The 24,659-nt window shown below is 43.2% G+C and overlaps 1 protein-coding gene across 4 annotated transcripts in view; it reads left to right on the top strand.

Annotated features, from left to right (window-relative positions):
* LOC147013748 (ATP-binding cassette sub-family C member 2-like) overlaps positions 1–24,659 on the top strand; it is an 80,214-nt gene that overhangs the window by 44,075 nt on the left and 11,480 nt on the right. For all 4 annotated transcript variants that reach the window (XM_085850929.1, XM_085850927.1, XM_085850928.1 and 1 more), the window contains 11 exons: positions 5,246–5,330; positions 5,435–5,501; positions 5,690–5,816; positions 12,567–12,743; positions 12,857–13,024; positions 13,572–13,770; positions 14,026–14,092; positions 15,198–15,324; positions 16,403–16,607; positions 24,181–24,335; positions 24,483–24,638. In XM_085850929.1, the coding sequence (XP_085707055.1) occupies positions 5,246–5,330; positions 5,435–5,501; positions 5,690–5,816; positions 12,567–12,743; positions 12,857–13,024; positions 13,572–13,770; positions 14,026–14,092; positions 15,198–15,324; positions 16,403–16,607; positions 24,181–24,335; positions 24,483–24,638 (1,533 nt within the window). The remainder of the gene's footprint in view (positions 1–5,245; positions 5,331–5,434; positions 5,502–5,689; positions 5,817–12,566; positions 12,744–12,856; positions 13,025–13,571; positions 13,771–14,025; positions 14,093–15,197; positions 15,325–16,402; positions 16,608–24,180; positions 24,336–24,482; positions 24,639–24,659) is intronic.

Below are 24,659 nucleotides of genomic sequence, written 5' to 3'. Positions count from 1 at the left end.
GTTATCTCATTAGTATTTGTTTAGTTAGCCCTTTCCATATGTCTAGTGGGTAAATGGGATGAGATGTGTTGCAGAGGGCTTTTAGTTAGGTATTCAATCCCCTATTCTATCAGTTAATTAGTTTTACTTCACTTTATTTCACACACAAACCACGCAAGCACGCACCCAAATTGGTGACGATACCAAGAGCGGCGAGAGGACACAGCGGAAGCTCATTTGCATTCGCTCGCCATTTTTCCGTTCAAACTGTGCGCTACAATCTAACTGATGCCTCACCTCAGACCCTTACTATGCTCACCATAACGCTACAACGCCCACCATAATCACTACAAACGTCTTCTAAAAATCCACACAACAACCTACATCCAATGCCTTCACCACAAACGCCACAACCACAACCAACTACCTCAACCTCTTCACCACAATGCCTCACTCATTTCCCGAAAACCAACGCAACCGCCATCAATCCCCCTGGACACTCACCACGGTTTTCAAGGGTGCCGAAGGAACGAGGACATTAAGAGTCGAGGTGTTTTGGCATGTAACTCGAAGCGCAAACGTGCGATGGGGTTCATTCAGGATGTGCGGGAATCTCCGGGGCTTCCCCAGATAGCCACGCTCGAGTAGAGTCCAGCGCACGTTCGGGGCCAGAGAGCGCTCCTGTAGACCCTGCCCCAATGTTAATTACGGAGCTCCGTCACGTGGCCAGGCTCGAGGGAAAATGAGGCCATTTTCGATTCTGAAGCCTGGTGGGGCGTGGCTATGACGCGGGGCAACTGCTATGTGCCAATGCAGGAGCTCGGGAATGCCTACAGGGTCATTTGATCCAATGGCTCCTCCCTCATTCAGGCTCTATAAAAGGGAGCAAATCAGCTCGGTCTCTCTCCTTCGTCCTGGTTCCGTGAGGCGATCGTCCAAGATCTCTCCTCAATCCAGCAAAATCTCTTCATTAGCCAGTGCAACAAAGCACAGAGGGTGGTGCAGCCAAGCGAGGCAAGTGGAGGTGAAGCAAGCTATTGCCAGGATGGGCAGCGATCACCTCAGGGTCATCGGCACTTCGTTTCGACTGCATTCAGCAGCCAATATTCACACCGGCAGACCTCTCACACATCTCCGTTAAGTCTTTCTTTCACGCATCTTTTTTCTCTCATCTATGTCTCATCCACTGAGGATGCACAAGCTGAGAGAGCATTACTGAATCATACCTCTCACACCTTCCTCTTACATCACGCTGCACGACATGCTGCACTGCATTTTCACCTCCCACTCCCACACCGTAGACACCCTCAGTTTTCCTCCCTCCTCTCCCTTCCTTAGCGATTGGGCTGCGCCGGTTTTTTAACCGTGCCAGGTACAACGAGGTCACTACACCTCAACTGACTTTCCTCTTTCTGGGCTACCTCTAATTTGTGTGTGTGTTTGTGTGTGTGTGTGTGTGTGTGTGTGTGTGTGTGTGTGTGTGTGTGTGTGTGTGTGTGTGTGTGTGTGTGTGTGTGTGTGTGTGTGTGTGTGTGTGTGTGTGTGTGTGTGTGTGTGTGTGTGTGTGTGTGTGTTGGCACCGGTTATGTGTAGCATAAGTTTAGACTGCATAAGTTTATCGGGGTAACTCTGCACTGCCTTATTTTGTGAATATTTGCATTTCTTTTGTTGCACCCACAAATTCCTTGCTTTCCCCTGCTGTAAATCATTGCAAATAACCCATTACTGTGCCACATAATTTTCCTCAGCTTGTTATAATAAATTTTCTTTGCTCCAAATGAACCCAGCTTGTTCTTGTCTTTTCCTCCATTGGTGCAGCATGATCCGCACATTAGCATAGCCAGGAAGTTATATCCCCAAAATCTGCTTATGAGCCGGTGCGTACTTGGTGTCTCTGCTCGGCTGCACCTGATACGGTACGTTTAATACAAGTATGCATCGAGGGCGCGATACCCCGATACGACGACTGCGTGTTCCCAGTTAAACTGTAGTCAGATGTAGGACACTCGGTCACGTGGTTAAATTATTGGCGTTTGCAGTCGATTAGCGACCCACCGCGACACAAACTTATTCGTGTACGACGGCCTCGCTTCCCGGTAAGTCCGGGGAGAACCTAGGCATATCCCCTCCCTCGTAATACTCCCACGACCCCGGGTCAGCAACAGTATGATAAAACAAAAAAGTTTTCACACATGATACCAGGGTGGAATAAATTCGTGCAAACCAATGAGTTATGCAAGCAGGTAATGAATCCGAATGAGATCATTAAATGCTGACGTGTCGGAACGAAATGATCACATGCACCCTTTTAGATAGAAGAGGAGGTTCGGGATATGAAGCAGGGTAGAAATAGTTCAGCTGAATGTAATGGGGCAACTGAATGCAGATGGACATCTGCTGTGTGATTATGGCATGATAGAGCATACACAGCGGTGAACAGTCAGCTGGAAACGGCTTGGAATTCTTGGATGTTTGAATAAATTTTCAAAATATATATTGTAGATTTCCGCCACTCCGGCGTGCGGACGACCACCTTTAGCTCAATTGCGGCCGTGCGCGCCCACCGAACGTGGCAATCTAGTTACAGCTTCTGGATCAACGCCGAAACCCAGCTCCGGGTGTTTTTAACACACCATAAACCAGCCAACTCTTCTGTCCACGCGCTACAGGGTCGATCGCCGAATTGTCGATGTACCTAATTATTCGCACGGACAGAAATGCCGGGAGTTTATACCTCGACGGAGCCTGCACGAAAACGAGCTGCTTAGGCAGCTCGTTCCGTATGCGATTGCCGAGCGGTTTTATATCGCCAAGCCCCGTCGGACCAGATGTACGTTTTATCGGCTTATAATCAGCCAGCTAACATTCCGAACGCATCATGGCAGTCGATGGCAGAAAGTGACACAACGAGCAGGTTAACATTCAAAAATGGGGACATTTATTTCAATGCACATATGCAATGAATGGGGGGATGGGGACAAGACACGAGCAAAAACCTACAGCCGATTTCTAATTATTATGTACATGCACTTAATCAGTCCTACTCAGGGACAAGGCGCCACAGACTTTCATCCCAAACCCCAGAAAGAAAGAACCGGCTCATGAGCCTTTATGATTGCTCGGAGCCAGGATGACCGAAGGGGCTTCGAGAGACCGAGCGGGCTACCTGGCCACCCTCGTGGTGACTCGCTGGGTCCTGGTTCGGCGACCCTCGGTGACTTTGCCCGGATCCCCGAGCTCCGACTGGCTCCCTTGGTCGTCCGGCCTCCACTGCGGCCTGGTCTCGCCGACGACGCGCTGGAGGAGTGTATGGGTCTCGACTCAGGCCTCCTGGTCGTGCCGGCGAACCCCCAGCGAACCAACTGCCCAACCTCCGAACTCTCCAGCTCCCAACCGGGCGTCTCTCCACTCCCAACTCCCACCAACTCCGAGCTCCCCACACCAACTCAACTGCTGATTCGGTGTCTCTCCAACCCCGATTCCACTCTCTGCCAGCGAACGCGGCTTTTTATCGCCGTCGGGGCGTTCGCCCCTCCCTTCCCGGCGCGCGGGAGAAAATTCCAGGAGTGATCGGCTTGGCTCTTATTTGGTTGCTGTAATAACCGTCATCCATGTTTATGCCGTTCTGAGGGACCCGCCCCAACCATCATTTCTGTTTCCTTCTTCGGTTGGCTTTCTGGGAGTGGTGTTTTTGTTTGTAGAGGGTCGCTGTGTTGTGGAGATTGACGAGGTTGTTGAGTTGTTCTTTATTTGAAATAAAAGATAGAACAGAATAACGCCCAACTCAGAGATGCACAGCCCGGCACACGAATAATTCCCGTTATACATTGGTGGGGAAATCTAATCTGGACACACACTTACCGAAATAACTGACCTCTGGGGAACCTGAATGGTGTTCTGTGAATTTCCACAACCGTAACAATATTTTGGTTATTCTTAATGTCACACAGAGTTTAACACATTTATTATCCCCAAGCTGTTTTTTTTTAATAGGGGGATATTGTAATCGGGTCTGTCTATCTATCATGCTATCTCCTCTTAAACTGTTGTGCAGAAATTCCCCAAACTTGGTAATTATGATCACTACATGGTAAGATGGTGCAAGAACAGTATTATATTTGGTCCTGCCTCCTCGGGCCTTGGGGTGGGGTCAAAAGGTCAAATACCAAAAATGCAATTGCGGTCACATTTTAAATGAAACTTTGGATGTGCAATCAACATTGGGGGACGCATGAAATATGTAATGAAACGGAAGACCAAGAATGAACCCGAAGAAGTAGAGTAAAGATGGAGTCATCAGGAGGATCCTGGATAGGATTCAGGTTTTTAGCCGCTACTCCACAACCCTCAAACCCATCCAGGTGCAGCCAAGTGGGTCTTACAGAAATTTTTCTGCAAGAATTCACTTCTCCTTGGAGAGACAGATAATGAAAGAGAGTAACAGAGAGTAAAATAGACGAAAGAGAAGAAAAAAGCAAGAATTAGAATAAATGAAGAGAATTGCGGAAAAAAATCTTAGAAAGAATTGTGAAAGGAACAAAGAACAAAGATGTCAGGAAGAACCCGGACAGATAGATTTCAGCAGTTACTCCCCAGGCTCAAACGATTGTTTGGATTTGAGCCCCGGTTCATGCCCCAGGTGGGGTGGCGACTTGGGGTCAAATGAGTCGAAATAGAAGATTTTTTTTTTAACTGAAAATTTGATATCAAGTCATCCCTGGTGGAACTTTTTGCCAACCTTCAACTTTGCTTTAGGTGGGAAGTATGGGGATTTGCGATGGCATGCCACTCGACTTCGCTCTAGTTTAGGTATAAGTTGGTAAAATCTTATCTCAGTGCATGCTGCCATGGCCCCTCAGTTCAAAGTTCAAAAGCACCCTGGCATTCAAAGTAGCCCCAGATGATAGTCCTATTGTTTCACTAAAACCAAGTTTATCAGCAACAAAACCATACTCACTTGATTTGGGCAACTTGTATAAGCAAAGAGCAACCCTTTAAAGTTTAAACCAAGATGGGATTGCTCGACGATGGCAATCCTAATCAGGAGAAAGGTATGACCGAATGAGGTCACAGAACAGGTTGAAAACTGGATGATTTGGAAACTGTGCCAGTGTGAGCGGTATATATGCAAATGTGAACCCAACCCTTACACAAAAGTAATACATACAGAATTCCATTTAACTACCTATAAAGGAAATCACAATTTGGGTAACAGTATGTTGTGCCAGGTTAACGACTTCACCTTGATCTGTCCTTGTACTTGCAGGCCAGTGTGTCTCTACACCGCTTGGAGTTCTACCTCAATAACTCTGAACTCGACCAACATGCAGTCGGTGACAAACCAAGTGAAGGTGAGTTGTATCTGCTTTCTCCTCATTCCTTTAGTTTAGACAGAACATCTCAGAAGTTTCTTTGAAAACTTCCTTTGAGTGGAAATTGAATGCATATGCTGCAGGTGCCGCCGTCGAGCTTCGTGATGCCAGTTTTTCCTGGAACGATGATGAACTTCCTATCCTTAAGAAGTATGTATGAAACTTCCACGTGATACTTTCACACAGGTTGTATATTTCAATAAAGCTTGAAATGGTTCTGTCAGTGTTTTAAACCCAATTATTCGTCTGGACAGGATGTGCATCATTTCGGATGTCATTTGCCCCCGGATCAGTGTCCGGTTCTTATCCGTGGTAATTAACTTATCCCCATTCTCTAGGCTGAATGTACGGATTAAGGAAGGCTCTCTACTTGCCGTTGTTGGAAAAGTTGGTGCGGGAAAGACTTCGCTGTTGGCCGCCATATTAGGGGAGATGGAGCGGATAGATGGCAGTGTGGATATTCGGGTGAGCAACCTAAAAACTCTCATTTACACCTTTTAACTGGTCTTGTTGCGTTAAAATCCCTTTTTTGTCATCAATAGTCTCATTATCGTGGCTTCATGCAGAACTACAACAAAATCCATCACGTTGACTTTGGCCATCTGTTGTAGCATATTTTTTTTTGACCTTTGATTCTTGAGCGTTCAATGCAGTCCGACAGCCCTCCGCCATGCTCTCCAAACTCTCTGCCAATGGCATCAAAGGCCAACTCCACACTTGACTTGTTGACTTCCTCTCCTCTTGTAGTCAACGCGTGGCTCTCAACGGAATCCTTTCATCTCCTCTCCCTGTCAAGGGTCGAGTGCCTCAAGAAAGTTTTCTTTTGAGTAAAAACCACTGACAAACAAACCCAAGCACATAATTCTCTTACCAACTCTTAAGTGCAAATCTTCTATTCAAACACTCGATTGAGACAGCAACTGAGTTATAATATTGTCACATCAACTGCTGAATGCTGTTTCCACTGAGAGAGGCCATGATGTTCATGAACTCTTTCACGTCTTTTCTTTCGGCGATTCACTTGGCGATAACTCTTTTCATGACTCTTTCAAAAGTAAACAAAGGTCTGTCATTATCATTTTCCAGCACCTTCTTTCCAGTGGATCATAAAACATAAACAAAGGCAACAGGTGCTTTATAAAGACAATTATTGTTATTAGGGTACCCTGTCATTCTGACAGGGAACCCTATTGTTATTCTTCTGTTTATTTCCTTATTTTTTTTTCTTATTTATTCTTTTTCCGCCGACAATTTGCGGGTTCTTTCGCTTTAAAAATCATTTTCTCAGGAATGATAAGTCCGATCAACACGAAATTTTCACCATAGTATGTATCTTTTTGATAGCAAACTTAATTGGTAATTGTGACGTCATAGGTCACGTGGTATGGGCGCCATCTTGAAAAAACCGAAAACTTTGGACCTCTGTATCTCTGAAACGGTGCAATGGAAAACTTTTTCGCTTCATACATTTGAATAAGCTCCTCAAGGGGAACAGGGGTGATTTTTCGTGAGGTCATCGGTCAAGAGGTGTGCAGGTCAAAATTCGTTAGGTACAACGCTGCATCGGAAAAATCTGAAATTTCTTGAGCCTCATCTGCACAACAATTCACCATAGAAAAATATATTATGACGTCATAGGTCACTTCGTTCAGCAGCCATCGTGTTTTGGGAATTTTTTTTTAATCTTCTCCAGAACGGCTAAACAGATTGAGGCGAAACTTTACACACACATTCCCCATGAGGTCCTTTATCAAGTTTGTTAATTTCTTATTGATCGGTCATACGGTTGGCGGTCATCTTCAATTTACCCTAAACCTTCAAACATCTTCTTCTCCAGAACGGCTTGTCAGATCAAGGGGAAACTTCACAAACGTATTGCCCACGAGTCGAGAATATAAGTTTGTTAATTTCTAATTGATAGGTCACATGGTTTGGCAGCCATGTTGGATTCAAGAAAAATATTAAATAATGTTTTCTCTGGAATCATATAACCTATGGAAGCGAAAATTTGCAACTATCATCCTCCATGATGTCTGCATTCAGAGTAGAAATTATGACATCACAAGTCGCATGGTTTGGTGGCCATCTTGGATAGAAAAACGGACCTTATTTGATTTATACGAAACTTCACACACTTGTTAGGGTCCCCGATGGGAAGCCGAATTTAAATTTATGATGTTATAGGTCACATGGTTCGGCAGCCATCTTGGATTGAAAATGAATACATTTTAAAAATCTTCTTCTCCAGAACGGCAAGACAGATTGAGACGAAACTTTACACATATATTCCCCATGTAGTGCTTTCTCAAGTTTGTTAATTTCTTCTTGATCGGTCACATGGTTTGGTGGCCATCTTGAATTTACCCTAAAACCTTCAAACATCTTCTTCTCCAGAACGGCTGATCTGATCAATGGGAAACTTCACATACCTATTGCACATGAGTAGGGAATACAAGTTTGTTAATTTCTCATTGATAGGTCACATCGTTTGGCAGCCATGTTGAATTTAATAAAAAATATTAAATAATGTTTTCTCTAGAACTGCTTAACCTATCGAAGCAAAAATTTGCAAATGCCATCTTCCCTCAATTCTGCATACATGGTAAAAATTATTACGTCACAAGTCACATGGTTTGGCGGCCATGTTGGATTTAAGAAGATATTAAATAATGTTTTCTCTGGAACGGCTTAACCTATCAAAGTGAAAATTTGCAACTGTCATCCCCCATGATGTCTGTATACATGGTAGAAATTAAGACGTCACAAGTCACATAGTTTGGCAGCCATCTTGGATGGAAAAACGCACCTTTTCCGATTAACACGAAACTTCACAGACATGTTCCACTACACAGTTGAAAGCAGATTATAATTTTTTTTGTCATCTCATGTATCTCATGTTGTATCAAAGACCGAGGTCTGGGTAGTGCACACGAGTAGTGAATATAACTTTGTTAATTTCTAATTGATAGGTCACATGGTTTGTCGGCCATGTTGGATTCAAGAATTATATTAAATAATGTTTTCTCTGGAACCACATAGCCTATCGAAGCAAAACTTGGCCAATATAATCTACCCCCATGCCTGCATGCACGTTAAAAATTATGACGTCACATGTCACATGGTTTGGCGGCCGTCTTGGATAGAATAACGCACTTTGTCCGATAAAGACGAAACGTCACAAACCTGTTCCACTACACGATTGGAAGCAGAATTTAAATTTATGATGTCATAGATCACTTGGTTCGTTTGCCATCTTGGATTGAAAATTAATAAATTTTAAAAAATCTTCTTCTCCAGAACGGCCAGACAGATTGAGGCAAAAATTCACACACACACACTTTCCGCAAGACATCCTTTCACAAGTTTGTTAATTTCTAATTGATAGGTCACATGGTTTGGCAGCCATGTTGGATTCAAGAATTATATTAAATAATGTTTTCTCTGGAACATTATTCCAGAGATGGAAATAATGTTTCACATATCCTATCGAAGCAAGACGGCTACTATAATCAAGCCCCATGCCTGCACATATGTTAACAAGGACAAATGTGTCCAAGAGCCGCGTCCTAAAGGTTTTGTCTTCACCAGAAGAAGAAGAACACGAACTTAAGAAGAAGAATAAAAAAAACAACTTCCGATATTTCATCACATGCCTTGATGGAGCCAATAGCGAGACCCGTCATGGACGATCGTCATTCATGACAAGAAAATAGTGTATTTACGAAATTACAATACATTAAATGGAATAATCTTTAAATAGTAACGTGAACTTTTCAAAACTTTAAATCAAATTTCCGAATATATTTAAAAGTTCATGATAGACGCTCTCAAAAGGCACCCTCAATGCGAGGATGTGTACAAGTGTTTAGTATTTAAGGAGATCCGGATCCTGTATTTGAAAGAGTCGAGTCCTAAAGGATCTGTCTTCAGAAGAAGAAGAAGAAGAAGAAGAAGAAGAAGAAGAAGAAGAAGAAGAAGAAGAACAAAGCCGAGCTCTCTTAATTTTAATTTAGAAGAGTAAATAATGAAGAAGTGTAATAAAATGAAGAAGAAGAAGAGTAAAAATGAAGAAGAGTAAAACAATGAAGAAGAGAAAAAATGAAGAAGAGTAAGAAATGAGGAAGAAGAAGAGTAAAAAATGATGAAGAGTAAAAAATGATGAAGAAGAAGAAGAAGAGTAAAAAATGAAGAAGAAGAGAAAAAATGAAGAAGAGAATAATGAAGAAGAAGAGTAAAAAATAACGAAGAAGAAGAGTAAAAAAATGAAGAAGAAGAGTAAATAATGAAGAAGAGTAAAAAGGAAGAAGAAGAGTAAAACAACGAAGAAGAGTAAAAAAAAATGAAGAAGAAGAGTAAAAAAATGAAGAAGAGTAAAAATTGAAGAAGAGAAAAATGAAGAAGAGTAAATAATGAAGAACAAAAGTAAATAATGAAGAAGAAGAGTAAAAAATGAAGAAGAGTAAAAAAATGAAGAAGAGTAAAAAATGAAGAAGAAGAGTAAATAATGAAGTGCTAAAATAAGACATGCTAAAAATTATGACGTCACAAGTCACATTGTGTGGCGGCCATCTTGGATAGAAAAACACACCTTTTCCGATTAACACTAAACTTGACAGATGTGTTCCAATACACGGTTTGAAGCAGAATATAAATTTGTGATGTCATAAGTCACATGGTTCGTCAGCCATCTTGGATTGAAAATTAATAAATTTTTTAAATCTTCTTCTCCAGAACAGCCGGACAGATCGAGGCAAAAATTCACGCACACTTTCCCCAAGACATCCTTTCACAAGTTTGTTAATTTCTAATCGATAGGTCACACGGTTTGGCAGCCACGTTGGATTCAAGACAACATTAAATATCGTTTTCTCCGGAACCGCTCTTCCTATCGTCGCGAAACTTTGCGACCGTCGTTTAAGTCTCACGTCGTATCAAAGGCGTCGTGTACGGGTACCCGGTCATCACTGCCAGCAGTTGTAAAGTGGCAGTTCTAGTTATTATTATTATTATCATTATTAGAAGCACAGGCTCCCTTCGGGAGTGGCCAGGGCCCAGGGAGGTTATGTTGTTATCCTTATTCAAATGTGTAATTCAAAATAACTCTCCAAAATACCTCTCGCTGCGTAATTCAAAATATCTCATTACACTGGATAACGTGGGGACAGGAATACTGCACATACTGTAAAATGTGGGGACTTGTAATACCATCTCCCACCTGGAGGCGGCGCCACACGATACACATTTACATCGAGAATTTGCATTGTTCCCCCTCCCCCACCCCAGGACCACTGGCAAAGATATAAACACTCCTATACATTAATTGAGGTCATGCTGATCCTATGGCGCATGTCTGGATGTAATTGGCCCAGAAATGTAGGATGAGTAGCGTAACAAACAAACAAACACACACACACACACACACACACACACACACACACACACACACACACACACACCAGACCATTAATTTTTTGAAACATAAACCATGAAAAAGTAAGGATGTCACTCACTTCATAATCGCAAACCTACCTTGAGCCTCTTCACTTGTTTGGTTTCAGTTTTTGAGGAAAGGAAATATTCCGCTGTTTGGTTTAATGCTGCAGAATATAAAAATGCCACTCTTTACAATCCTACATTTCAAAAGATGCTGCATATTTTGGGGAGGGAAAGGGTGGAGTCTGGGAATGGGGGTACAAAAAAATCTCGACCGATGCAAGAGCAAGGTGGCTGAGGACAAAAAGGCAATATATTGAGAGTGGAGCAACAAGCAGGGGAAATGATTGAACCGGACACTTCGTGGATGGTAGTAGAACAACATAGCTTATACATGTTACAGTTCAGTAACATAGTTACTAACTCTTCCACTTTTTGTATATTTGAACAGCTGACATATTTCTTTGCCCAACAATAGCAAAAAATACCGCTCTCACAAAATAATGTCTCATCGTAGTTTTCGATAGATCTTCAAGTAATGACAAGGTTCCTGCCAGCCTTTGGGTGCCAATTCATCAGACCATCCTCCTCCTCCTACTCCCAGAACCTCCTCATCCTCCTCCTCCTCCTCCTCCTCCTCCCAGAACCTCCTCGTCCTCCCCTCGGTCGCTTTGCTTCCTTGCATCACAGATCCTTTCCATCCTACCACGTATTTTTCTCTCAATGTCAGCTACTATGCAGTAATACCGTTTATTTACAGTCAATATTTACAAGTTTTTGTATTCCAGAAACATTTTGTTTACTGCTAACAACCCAGCGTTAATTTTAGTAATACGCACACTTATTCGCCAAAAAACAATATCTATCCCAAAACTTTTTGAAAAAAAAATATGAGGGATATTGTAATCGGCTCTGTCTATCCATCCGTCTTGCCATCTCCTCCTGAAGGTTCATGGCCCAAGGTGTGGGGACATCGGGTCACAGGTCTGTTGCATGGTCTTATTTTCAAGTTGAAAAATGCAATTCTCATTGATTCATGAATAATAAACTGCCATAAAGGCCTAGCGCTAGACGTAACGCTGTAATGACATCCCAGACGTAACGCCGTCTTACTAAATCCATCGTCCTAACGCTTAGCGTCTGGCATTCAGCCCATCGTGTCTGGACATCAGATAGTCAGATATATGGGATATGTTGTTCAGCTTCCATCAGTGAAGCAACAGGATGGGTTGAGTGTTGGATGACGTGCATGTCTGTAGAGGCCTAGCCGATCGCTCGACATAACGCCCTAAAAATGTCCCAGCGAAAAGAGCATGAAGGACAGAGGGAGAAATCCAGCTACTTTAATAAAGTACATAGAATATACATATTGCAGGGCCTATGCAACAACAGTATGCATCTCCTTGATCGACCATGACCTTCATGATATGACTATTATCCTTCAAACTCGTTTTTGAAACGTGAACTGAAAATGTCATGACCGGGCGCCAATGCAACGAAGTGCGGTGTGTGTTTGGAACGAAGGTGGAGATAAGTCCTTCTCTTGCATGTGCGGTAGGTAGTCGTGGTACAAGCTCCTCCATGAGCCAAGCAAGCATCTTACAATATTAAAGTTATTAAAACATTGTTATTGATATTGTACAATCCCGCTTAAGATGCATATTTAGTTAAGATGAATGGTCCTCAGAATAAATGCATTAATGTTGATAAGAGTCAAAGTGACTAGTATCCCTATCGGAGGATGCTGCACCTTACAACTTATGAAGACCTTGTTTTCTCTAGGGCTCGGTTGCTTACGTGCCACAGCAAGCGTGGATCCAGAATGCAAGCTTACGAGATAATGTGCTTTTTGGAGCAATCTTGGAGCCTGTGCGATACTGGCGTGTGCTTGAGGCGTGTGCCCTGATCCCAGATCTCGACACCCTGCCCGCCCGGGATCTCACGGAGATTGGGGAAAAGGTTTGACACACATCGGGTCTGAAGGATGTCATTGTGTGTTAGAAATCCGTTTTATCTCTACTCACTGTATCTATACAAGTATACGTGCACATAGATTCAATATTGCTGTGCAGGGTATAAACCTGTCTGGAGGACAGAAGCAGCGGGTGAGTCTGGCACGTGCGATCTACAGCCAAGCAGACATCTTCCTGCTTGATGATCCTTTATCTGCTGTGGATTCCCATGTGGGGCTGCACATATTCCAACAAGTACTAGGCCCTCAAGGTCTGCTTCAAAACAAGGTTGGAGGCATCATCAGACAGTTTGATTAGCAGTGAAAACGATCTTGTGATTATTAATCTCAGGTGGAGGATTGATGGATGAAGCTTGTATTTTGAGTCCCAATTTTTTTTTTTTTTTTAAGTTTTTTGATCTTGCACTGTGGAAAATCAAGAACCTCAAAACATAAGGAATGATAATGTGCATCTTGTCAAAGTTAGTGTTAGTGGGTGAATGATAGTAGAGAGATAGGAAAAAAAAAGGTTAAGAGACTGTAGTAGTGAGAAGAGAGGAGAAAGAGGTTTGGTGAGAGATTGATGTAAGGATATGGGATCAAACGGGCAGAGTATGGAGCTCATGTGGGAAGGAAGCCACCAGTGTTGCATTTTCCATCATATTTGCATACATAATAAATATATGGCTCCCAATTTGTTTTCAGATAGAATGTGACAATTTGTGATCCTCCAATCTTAGTCCAGAACCTGTTTAGCTTCATCTCCAGAAATGCTAAACAACTGGACTCACCTGTCCTTCGCCGTCTTGTTTTCTTTGTGTCACTTGTCTCACCAGACAAGGTTACTCGTCACCCATGGGTTGAACTTCCTGCCCCAAGTTGACTGCATCTTGGTTATGACAGAAGGCCTTGTGTCTGAGAATGGCACATACCAGCAACTGCTCCAGAGTGGTCAAGCCTTTGCAGAATTTTTACAAATTTACTCCAGGGAACAAGACAATGAGAGCAGCTCAGAAGATGAAGAACAGGATGGTGGTGGGTTATTTAGAAAATGGAGTAACGTGGGATTTTATCACCGAAACATAGTACATCCCTGTTTGAGCATGGCATAACTCAATGGGAGTTTAATTCATCTTTAGTTGTTAAAACTGCATCCGGTAGTACAGCTGTGAGACTTTCTCGTTCAGACTAAAAATCCTTCGGCCTGTTATCACCTGGTGGTGAATCTTTTACATTTGCTTACATGAAGCCTAAGTATTTGTTTAATGTGAAGTCATGGTCCTTTTACAGTGACAACCACAGAGGATACCAACAGCGGTGAAATGAAGAATGGTGGTCTGCTGAAACATCTCAAGAGGTACATTTGTGGAGGGGTGGTGCTTACACCTATTGTAGGGTTTGTTTCCTCAATTAGTACCCCCAATTTTTAACGGTACCCCAAATTTTCTTTGACCCATCGGAACTGTAACTCGGAGGTGAGCTGGAACTTTCTGAATAAAATTTTGCATCAATAAAAGGAATAAAAAGTATGCTGGGTTGACATAATCTTTTTTGTCCTTGACCTAATTTTAAGGTCACAACCCAATTATAGACATTTAAATATTTTTCACCAAAACTCGATTAAGATTTGTCTGATCTGGACGAAATTGCTCTCCCAAGATATCCCAAAGCAAGGCTCATTTACGCATAAGTTACGTCATACCTCTCTCTGGGTTAAAGGTCAAGATCAATTGGCGGTCTGAAAAAAATTGTGCTTTTTGCCATCGCTCAATTTTGCCAATGCGGAATCTCAAAGACCGCTTGGCCTTCCAAGATGTTCTTGCGTCATAATAGTGTACCTGCACTGAAGTTGTGCATCTGATATTTGATTTGTGTCCTTGACCTACCTTTTTCGGATTTTGACCTCATTAATTAACAAACAAACAAAAAACACTTTTTTGATCATAACTTGAATAATTTTCCTCCAATTTTCATGATGTTGAGTTTTATGGATAGATTGTAGATGATGTCACATTTTCTTCATTTACACTTTATCCATATAAATGTTGAAGGTCAAGGTCTTATGGCAGTTTGAAAAGAACATATAATCATTGGATCGTGAGCGCCGGGGGAGGCTCACCCTTGGTGATTACTTTGTGATCGCAGATATCAGGATGTTGTGTGACACTGATTACGTTTCTTATTTAGTTATCTGAATTTTTTTATTCGAGTGCACAATACTAACAAATGACAAGTGATCTCTTACTCCTTCACTACTCACCCTGCCCAGAAAGGGTTTGAGAAAATAGGAGTCAGCAAACATTCATCTTCCCTTGTTGAACATTAAACTGACATCCGTTCTCCGACAACAACGTATTACATTTTTAATGCAAGCATTGACTAGAACTAAACAAACATGTCTGAATGTCCATTCAAAAAATAAACCAAATGTGTCTAATATGACATGTGACTTACCTTTGCAGTGTCAGCAGCACTGGAAGTTCCAAGTCAAAATCGAGGAAGAAGCCTCCCTCCAAGGATATCGCAAGACACCAAGAGAATGTTGCAGGGCAAAAGTTGATTGAAAAAGAGACCATGGACGTCGGCAATGTAAAAACAACAACTCCTTGAAACCTAATCCCCATTTTCAACAAGTATAAGGACAACAATCAAGACTATTTATCATATGCACACATCGGAAGTTTGGACTTTTCAACAGAAATATTAACGATCTAAGATATAAAACTCCATTAGTGTTTGTTTATTTATTTATATATGCTTCAAAAACTAAAAAGCTACTGAACCAAATCCAACCAAGTTTTGCATGTTGCCCAGAAGTATCCCAAGTATGGTTTCTGTTTGAGTAGCATATCTGGGGGAGCAGGTTCAGGGTGGGGGAAAGACCCCAATTCTCTATATAAATGTGTATCGTATAGCACCACCCAGTGGTATCCAGTCCTAAAAATAATCTTCTTTTATAAGGAAACTTTAAACAACTTAACAATTTGCATCATGGAGGTCTATGTTGGAGTGAGAATAATTAGAAATTTCAAAAATATTTAATTTCTCTCATTTTAAGCGGAGGTTGAAAGCAAAGCATCCAACACTGAACCTCGCAGCGAAAAGAAAGATTTTTGCTCACTCCATATACAATCAGCAAGGATGGTTAATGAAGGTGATGTTAGTTGACATCGAAGCAGCTGAAAGATGAAGTTGGGCAAATTATACTGAATAGAGCAGAATGTTTGTGAAGTACATGTTGTCTCTTCAATAAATCCGTCAGCGAGGTGACTGGTACTTGTGCTCGTGGCTAATAAAGCTCGGCCATTCCACACTTCCTGCATAGTAATTGCCCAGCATGGCTTGGAGTGTGTTCAACAGCTGATATGTATCTCAGGAGCCATTGACGAGTGTCCATTGTGTGTTGAATTGCTGAGAAAGAGATGCCTAGATTACATTCAAAAACTCTTCACAAGCTGAAAAGCGAAAATGGCTTCCTCACAACACAACTAAAAAGTATTTACTTTTCCAGGTTTATGATCATTACCTTTTATTGGGTAAACAGTTTATCCGTTAGTTCAATATTGGCCCAGTTGTGTTGCAATCCACAAGGTACATATTTGTTTCCTTTGTGTTACGTTGAGATGAACTCTGAAACCCTGATATCTTATGGCATTTGTTCCTGCAGGTGAAATGGACCATGTACGCAAAATATTTTCATGCTTTGGGTTGGACATACTCGTTCATTGTTCTGATCGGCATGGCAGGGCAGAGTGCAGCAACCTTGGGGCAGAACCTGTGGCTCAGTGACTGGACTAGTGACCCAATGAACGATTCAAACCCAGACCTTGGCCTACACCTTGGAGTCTACACTGCTCTTGGACTGGCACAAGGTGAGGGATATATAAAAATAGAAACATTTGATGGAATCAGGATTGTGAAAAAGGCCTATTCCTTAATGTGAGCCTCAAGTGGAAGGACGTGATGATTACGAGGTGAGGCAGAAGTCATAACAACCAAACTACAGGAACATCTCGGATCATTCCAAATGGACTGCGGCTCTCACCTTCCACTTGTATGCTCACTTGCCCCCCCCCCCAACTACTTCATATCCCCCATCCTTTCAAATCATCCATAAATCTTCCATGGAGAGGTTCTGTGATTCAATAATAATAAACAGTATTCTGAAGGTATCACATTAAGGTGCTGAGAAATCAATACATTAAAAAAAACCAGGTTAAAATTTAAAAACAAAGCTTTACAAAGTACAGTATGGCTAAGATTTGTTTAATTTTAAAAGCAAGAAGATACTTTGAGGAATGAGTATTCAGAAGCGGATAGTTCCAGAATTGTGGGTAATCTTTGAAAATGCCCAATTCCATATCCAGGCGATGCATGACGTCATCGCTGAGCCCCAAGGAAGAGAGTACTCAGTTTTTACTCCGTTTGTTTGTTTGTCCGTGCGATATCTCAACCATCCTTTGAGCAAGGAAGCTGAAATTTGGGGGACAAAAGTGAAGATGTGCTTTGGCAGAAAAGGTATTTTTTGGTTTTTTGATTAATCAATCAATCATTTAATTAATTATTAATGATTTATTAATTCGTTATTTATTTTCTTTCTCATCTGGGCAATAACTCAGGCACATTTTGAGAGAGGAAGCTAATATTTGGACATGACGGTGAACAAGTGATTTGACTATAAAGAGTGTTTTTGATTTACTGATTAAACAATTAATTATTTAGTTTTTCGATGAATTACTGAATTTTCAAAAAGTTACAGATATTCGGATGAGGCAGTGGTGGTTTTGATATGCTATTAGCCAATTTATTAAGAAATTAATCATTTCACGATTATAAATTTATTTATTTTAATGATGCAATGAATCAATTATTGTCCACCGCTCCCTCCCAATTCCATCTCCATGTCCAAAGACAGTCAAGACGTTCTGCCTTATCTCAGGCAGAGTCTGCGATCCAGCCATTTGAGGTGTGGAGAGATGGGATGGAGGGGCAACAAACACCACAGACAGACTTGACAAGGTGCTACTATGACTTGGAGGAAGGAGACTGATTGGGACATTTGGCCCTGAGATGTGCAAGATGATGTTTTATCTTCATGGCTTGTCGCAGGATGGACACACATTTGTTGCGAGCCTCATGGAATGGAATAAAATTACCCTCATTCACGTTAGTTTTCCTTGATGAGAAAACAAGCTGATTGAGTATAACCTCCACCCGACAGGATTCAGTGTACCAGAGTTGAGAGGATGGAGAGGAAAGTCACAGATGGGAATGGGATAAACTGGTGCATGGGAGAAGTAGACTTCCGTAAAGCATTCCAATGTGGAATCAATATCCGGTGCCATATAGACGGTGGTCCAAATCTTTGGTGAGAGGGCAGATTGAAGACCCTACCGAGGGACTTGTGCAAAGAACCAAATCACATGGCAGATCCAAAAGAAGATAGTGACCTGATATCCTGCATCGTTGATGTTTCTCCCTTACAATAGCCAGAGATATGGGCCTTGACAAGAAGGTGATCAGAAGAGCCAATGGTGGCAGAAGAGGAACAAGAGAGATTTGAAGGAAAGATAGTCATTCCTTGGTGCAGGAGGGAAGAGGTACCAGGAGGAGAAATCCAGGTTGGAAGATTTGCAGATTACATAAGGACTTTAAGGTATAAGCCCTTCGTCGGTGCAAGATTCAACTCTCTTGATGTGATAAGGGTGAACTCCCGAAATGTCAGTGACAATGCTTCACAAAGTGGCTCGCAAACCTTCGTCAACTTTCAGTAAAGTGCTCAAGGGCAGGTATGCTACCTCTGCACCATCCTGGAGCAGGTAAATTGGTTGGATCATCCATGCAACAGTGAAAGGAGAGGAATACCACTTTTGTAGGAAATGACAGCCGGTCATCAGAGCGTGTGTGTGTGTGTGTGTGTGTGTGTGTGTGTGTGTGTGTGTGTGTGTGTGTGTGTGTGTGTGTGTGTGTGTGTGTGTGTGTGTGTGTGTGTGTGTGTGTGTGTGTGTGTGTGTGTGTGTGTGTGCGCGCGCGCGCGCAAATGGGGGTTGGGTTGGTTCCCCAATGATGATGATGAGAAAACTATGCTATGTGGTTTTGGAGCCTTTTTTTTAGCATACACATGCCTCAGTGATACCCATCATCAACCCAATCTCCTCTGTCTTATTTCCCTCTCAGGTCAGGTCAGGTATGGGAGCATGCATATGGGAGCATGCACCAGAGCAGCACATCGCTGCGTCCACTTTCCGCCGGTACTCCAAGGGCCTCCATCTGGCCATCCTCCAGGCAGATGCCTGGCCCATCCCAATCTCCTTGAGATGCCGATCAACCTGCTGCAACCACGAGGCACATTGTCGGCCCATTGGCCTACATCACTCACGAGACTCCCTCGCTGATAGAATCTGATGAGCAGGATCAGCATCAGGAAAACGAGCCACATGTCCATCATACTACCGCAGCTGATGCTCACAATCTCATTTGAGTCTTTCTCAGCAACCGCTCGTTGGACACAAAGTCCAACCAGCGATGGCCAATGATAATCCGAAGAGATCTCGTACTAAAGGAATTAAGTCTCTGTGTCAGATCCCTGCTCAGAGTCCAAGTTTCACATCCGTAGAGCAAGACTGGAAGCATCAAGGACCTAAAGACACGGAACTTTCGTCCTCCCGCACAGGTAATGACAGCGCCAAAACCCCATGATCCAGTGAATACATGACTCCCCAGGCCCGGTCCAGATGTCTATTGACCTCTGACTCAGCCAGCAGAGGCATGAATATCACTGCCAAGGTAAGTGAATCTCTCCACGACCTCAACATCTTCACCACAAACAGGCACAGACAAGATAGCAGCATCCAAGATGTCATTGAAAGCCTGGATGTTAGTTTTGACCCAGGAAACCCCAAATCCCAGCGGCTCTGACTCCTCATTCAGCACCTCGAGGGCCCCCAAAAGGATATATTGAGTCTAAACAAAGATGACTGCATCATCTGCGAAATTAAGGCCAAACATCTTGACATTCCCAAACGATGCACCGCAGCTTGATCTCTCCGACATCGTCTCCAGAATCCAGTCCATACAAGCGCCGAAAAGTGTGGGGGCCAGAACACACCCCTGAAGAACTCCAGTAACAACAGGAAATAAGTCAGAGATGGTATCACCACATCTCACAGCACCCTCAGTACCAGAGTAGAGTTCAGACATCAGATTTATCAGTTTTGGTGGCACCTCACGAAGACCAAGAATCCTCCAGAGAGCATCTCGATTCACTGAATTGAACGCTTTGCAGAGATCAACATCGGCTGCAAGCAGCCCCTGCCGAAACTCTCGCCTGCGTTCGGTGAGGACCTGAAGAGCAAGGATACGGTCAATCGTTGACCTCTTTTGTGTGAAGCGTGACTGCTCTGGGTGCTGCTGCTCCAGCAGATGGTGGCGAACCCTATCAATAATTATACGAGGAAAGACCTTGCTCAACAGTGAGAGCAGCATCACCCCTCAGTAGTTGTTGCATTCCTGGTGATAACCCTTCCCTTTCCAGAAAGGGACAACAAGACCCCTCTTCCAGTCAGTTGGCATGATACTTGTGTTCCAGGCAGAGCACAGACCTACATGTAACAACATAAGTACAGCAGTTCAGAAGTTCAGCAGAAGTTCAGCAGATCCCAGGAGCTTTACCCCATTTCAACCGATTCACCGCAGCTTGTGTTTCCACAAAAAAGAAGGTGGGTCACAGTTGATTGGAGGGTCAGCAATAGGGATAGTAACACCCTTGACATCCAATTCAACAGCTGGTGGATCAGCCTGGTACAGCCACTCAAAGTAACTGGCCCAGCAGACCTTCAAATCGGACTCCACTGTCAAGAGCCCACCACCCTCCGCTCAACTGCAGTACACCGAGGGATGGGCTTAAAAGAATGCAACATGTGAATTCCCCTGTAAGCAGGATGACAATCACTTGACCACAGGTGATGCTCTACCCTCTCACAGATTCCCCGCACATAGGCCTCCTTGTCCACCCTCAGCACACGAACAGTTTTATTCCTCAACTCCCTGAACAGCTCAGCTGTGCCATTAAGCCTGGCCCTGTGACTCTGGTCAATGGTATCCAGTGTCCCTTGAGACAAAATTATTCTTTGTCCTTCGGTGAGTTTGAAGACATCCATCGGCAACATCAAGAACGGTGGTCTTGAAGGCAATCCACAACTCTTCAAGATTCCCCAAAGCACCCAGACCCCCCAAATCCCCACTCAGCCTGTTTGCAAACTCGTCAGCGACAACGACACTCTCATCCTTGAACTTGCCAACATCCAGCCTAGGCTGAGACGGTACCATTCTCCTGGATTTAAGCTACAACTTCAGATTTGCTACCACAAGCCTGTGATTGGTATTGAGGAACTGAGCACTCTGGTAGACCCTGCAGTTCTGGATCACCCTCCAGTGAACATCAACAAGCACATGGACAATCTCCTTTGCCACACCGCCAGCGGTGGGATACCAGTGATGAGCCTGTGAGTGCTGAAACCATGAACCAGCTACTGTAACTCCCTGACTTTTTGCAAAGTCAAGGAACTTGGTGCTATTCTGGTTCACAGTGCCAGACCCATGGGGACCAACGGATGTCTCATAATCATCCCCATCACCTCCTGTCGTTGCATTGAAATCCCCAAAGACTGGAAGAGTATCTCGCCTGGGGCACTGATCAGCCACAGACTCGAGCGTGGCATAGAATGCGTCCTTCACGGTGATATCACTCGCCTCAGTCAGAGAATATACAGAGACCTGGGAAATGACACCCAAGGAGTGACGAATCCTCAATCTCATAATACGCTCGTTGGCCGATGTTACCTCAATTATCATTGGACTCAGCTTATTACAGCAACTCCTTTGGTAAGGTAACCATCAGAGCGACCAGACCAATCGTAGGTGTAATTACCCGCCATAATCTCGCCACTATCCAGTCTCTGAACATCAGAGAGTATTGCAATACTGATGTTTAAACGTTTGAGCTCACATGATAACAGACAGGTGATCATCCTCTCTTCAGGATGGGACATTCCAGGCACCCAACTGAAGGGACCGCCTCAGGTTAACCCAAGGAGACCGCCTTCTGGTGGACGACACCTCAGCATCACTCCGACACGCACTACCGCAATCTGACCCGGGAATGTTACCCCGTGGTTTTCCTCCTGTAATTAAAGAGTAGGGGTCTCAAAGGCTATGCCACAATCCCGTCATCCGATGAGCTGCCCTGCGGAGGGAAGCTGCACAAGAGGTACTCCCATGGAGTGGGTTTTCATTTTTCTTTGCGTTTTTGTTATGTTTTGTGGAGTGAAGGATTTTCTGGTGGCCGGAGTGCAAATCCTGCCACCAACCTCCTCAAAAAAAGTAACCCAACTGCAGGACGACGTCCGCCAACAGTTGAGCACTACAGGGTGGCCATAAAGTCTGGAAACATAGGGGAAAGTACGTTATAAATGGTTTATTGACATTAGATTGCAATACATGATATGTTCAATGACATCACATGGCATGTTCAATGTGTTGTCCCTCATGAGAAATGCACAGTTCAATGCGATGTGCAAAGTTGCAATGAACGCGGTGCATTAGTGCAGCATTTCCATCAATCCCTGCACAAGCATCCGTGATGCGTTGCCTCAGATGATTCGTGTCTGATTTTCACTGAATAAATCTGCACCTTCAGCATACCCCAGAAGCCCTCACGTCCACTCAGCAGTATCACTTCAATGCATTCGGCTTTCTTCAAGGACATCTTCAAACTGTAACAGAATGACTTTGTATTATCTATGTTTCCAGACTTTATGGCCAGCCTGAAGAAATGGATGGTCGGTCATTGGTTAACACGGAGCTCGTCCACCCTTTGACAGCTTTTGTTTCTCATCTTGCCTGTTGTCCATATCCATATACCCTCCTCACCAGGAAACCTGGTAGGGGAGACAGTTTAGTTGCCAACAACCCGACCATGAAACAGGTTAGTACAGGTTTCCATGGTACCTGTAGCAAGTCACAGATCTAATCTGGCTTGACCTGACAATTTCCCTCTCTCTTGCCCCTTTCCTTCCTGGACCCCCCCTCCCCTCTCCTCATAGAGCCACCCCCTCATTCACTTTCTCTCCAGGGGTATATATATTAAATATTTTCCCCACTTGGCTCCATTAGAAGACCTCCAACCCAAGAGCCTTTGCTCTTAGTTAAAATATGAAGTCGATTTTGCTTTGGTGTTTTCATCATTTTTGCAATCTCTATTATTTCAATGAAAATCAACATTATTGACGCAAACTAAATACACAATCAAGAGGAAGTATGTAAGTTGAGAGGAGACTTGCATCTGGCCCTTCAGGAACACCAACAGATAAAACATCGGATCGGAACTAAAACCATTGGCAGGCAGTTTGTGTCCAATCAGTGGAATAACATTTGAGCCATGTTGGAACTGGTCTTGTGATACTAAAGCAAGACAATCATGCAAGAAGAATCACATGATCAATTCTCAAAACCGGTGGGCAGATCCAAAATAATATATATCGTGACCTTACAGACCAGAGTCAAAATTATGAAGAATCTCTTCTTATTAATTCCCTACTGGTTTCACCAGAGGGGACTATAGGTTTGCTTTCCGTCTGTCCGTCCGTCCCACCTGTGGTTTTTCAGACTTTTTCCCCATACCCTTTAACATATTCAACTGAAACTTGGATCATGGCATTATTATGATAAGTTACAGAACAAGTTCGAGTTTCAGGGCATTTCATCAAATTTTCAGAGTTTATGCCCTTTGTGGACTTAGAAAATATCACAACGGTAGGGGACATGCACTGCAAAGCAATTCTTGCTCTTGGTATGATTCATCTTCATTGAGGGCCACAATCGCCGAATATTTGTGAACGACACCGTGGGATCTTTAACATCCACCAAAGACTGCTGCTGGCAGACAGGTAATCCAGCTTAACGTCCTTCCAATGGACCGTGCATGACCGTTGATACTTCACCCTGCATGTGAAACACCAGGGTGACAGTTTATAGGTGGGTCAAGATTTGAACCGTGGTTAGGCAACTCAAAGGTGAGTACAGATATCTCTATAATAGTGTGAACGAACCTGCCAGCTGACATAATTATGAAGCATATAATCTGTTAAATAAAGAACTGTTTCAGGGTTGTGAGCCTGCTTGAAGTCAGGCTGAATGCAGACTTTAAAAAAAAAAATAAAAAAAAAATCAGGAACAGTTGTGGAGTCAGTGAGGATCAGAAAAAGGACATCATCAAAAGAAATGAAACCATGACTTTTGGGTATAAAGGACAGTTGAGAAGACTAAGGAGAAGTACCGCTCTGCAGTAAAATATAAAACACCAAACACAGCTTTTTAAAGTTTGAAAGTTCTCTTAACGATATTTCTGAGTCACACAGTTTGCCATTTCTTTTGTGGGACGTGCAGGTGCTTTTGTGATCCTTGCAACAGTAATTATGGTAGTTGCCTCAATGCAAGCATCTTCCATACTGCACAGCAACTTGCTGGGGAATATCCTCCGGCTACCTCAATCCTTCTTCGATACTACACCCATTGGGCGCATGGTCAACCGTTTCTCCAAGGTAGTGTTGAAAGTGCCCGAGATTGAGCGACATGTTTCTTTTTTTCCCGTAACATGCCTTCTCTTCCTACAATGTAGCAATAGGTGGATAATACGTTAAACCCCTTATGTGGTTCTGTCTTCTGATAGGCTGTGAATCTCTGTGCAGGACATGGACACAATTGATCAGGTCATCCCCGTAGCTCTGCGCTCCTGGCTCAGCTGTGCATTCGGAGTTATCTCCACCATCGTAGCCATCAGCATTGCCACACCAATATTTCTTGCTGTTATAGTACCCATTGGAGTCTTCTACTTCTTTGTGCAGGTCCTTGAACACACCATCTAC

This window comes from Eptatretus burgeri, chromosome 13 (assembly GCF_056783735.1).
Source record: "Eptatretus burgeri isolate ZD-2024b chromosome 13, Ebu_testis_v1, whole genome shotgun sequence".
Classification (NCBI taxonomy): Eukaryota; Metazoa; Chordata; class Myxini; order Myxiniformes; family Myxinidae; genus Eptatretus; species Eptatretus burgeri.
This window is presented reverse-complemented; position numbering and strand designations above follow the sequence as displayed.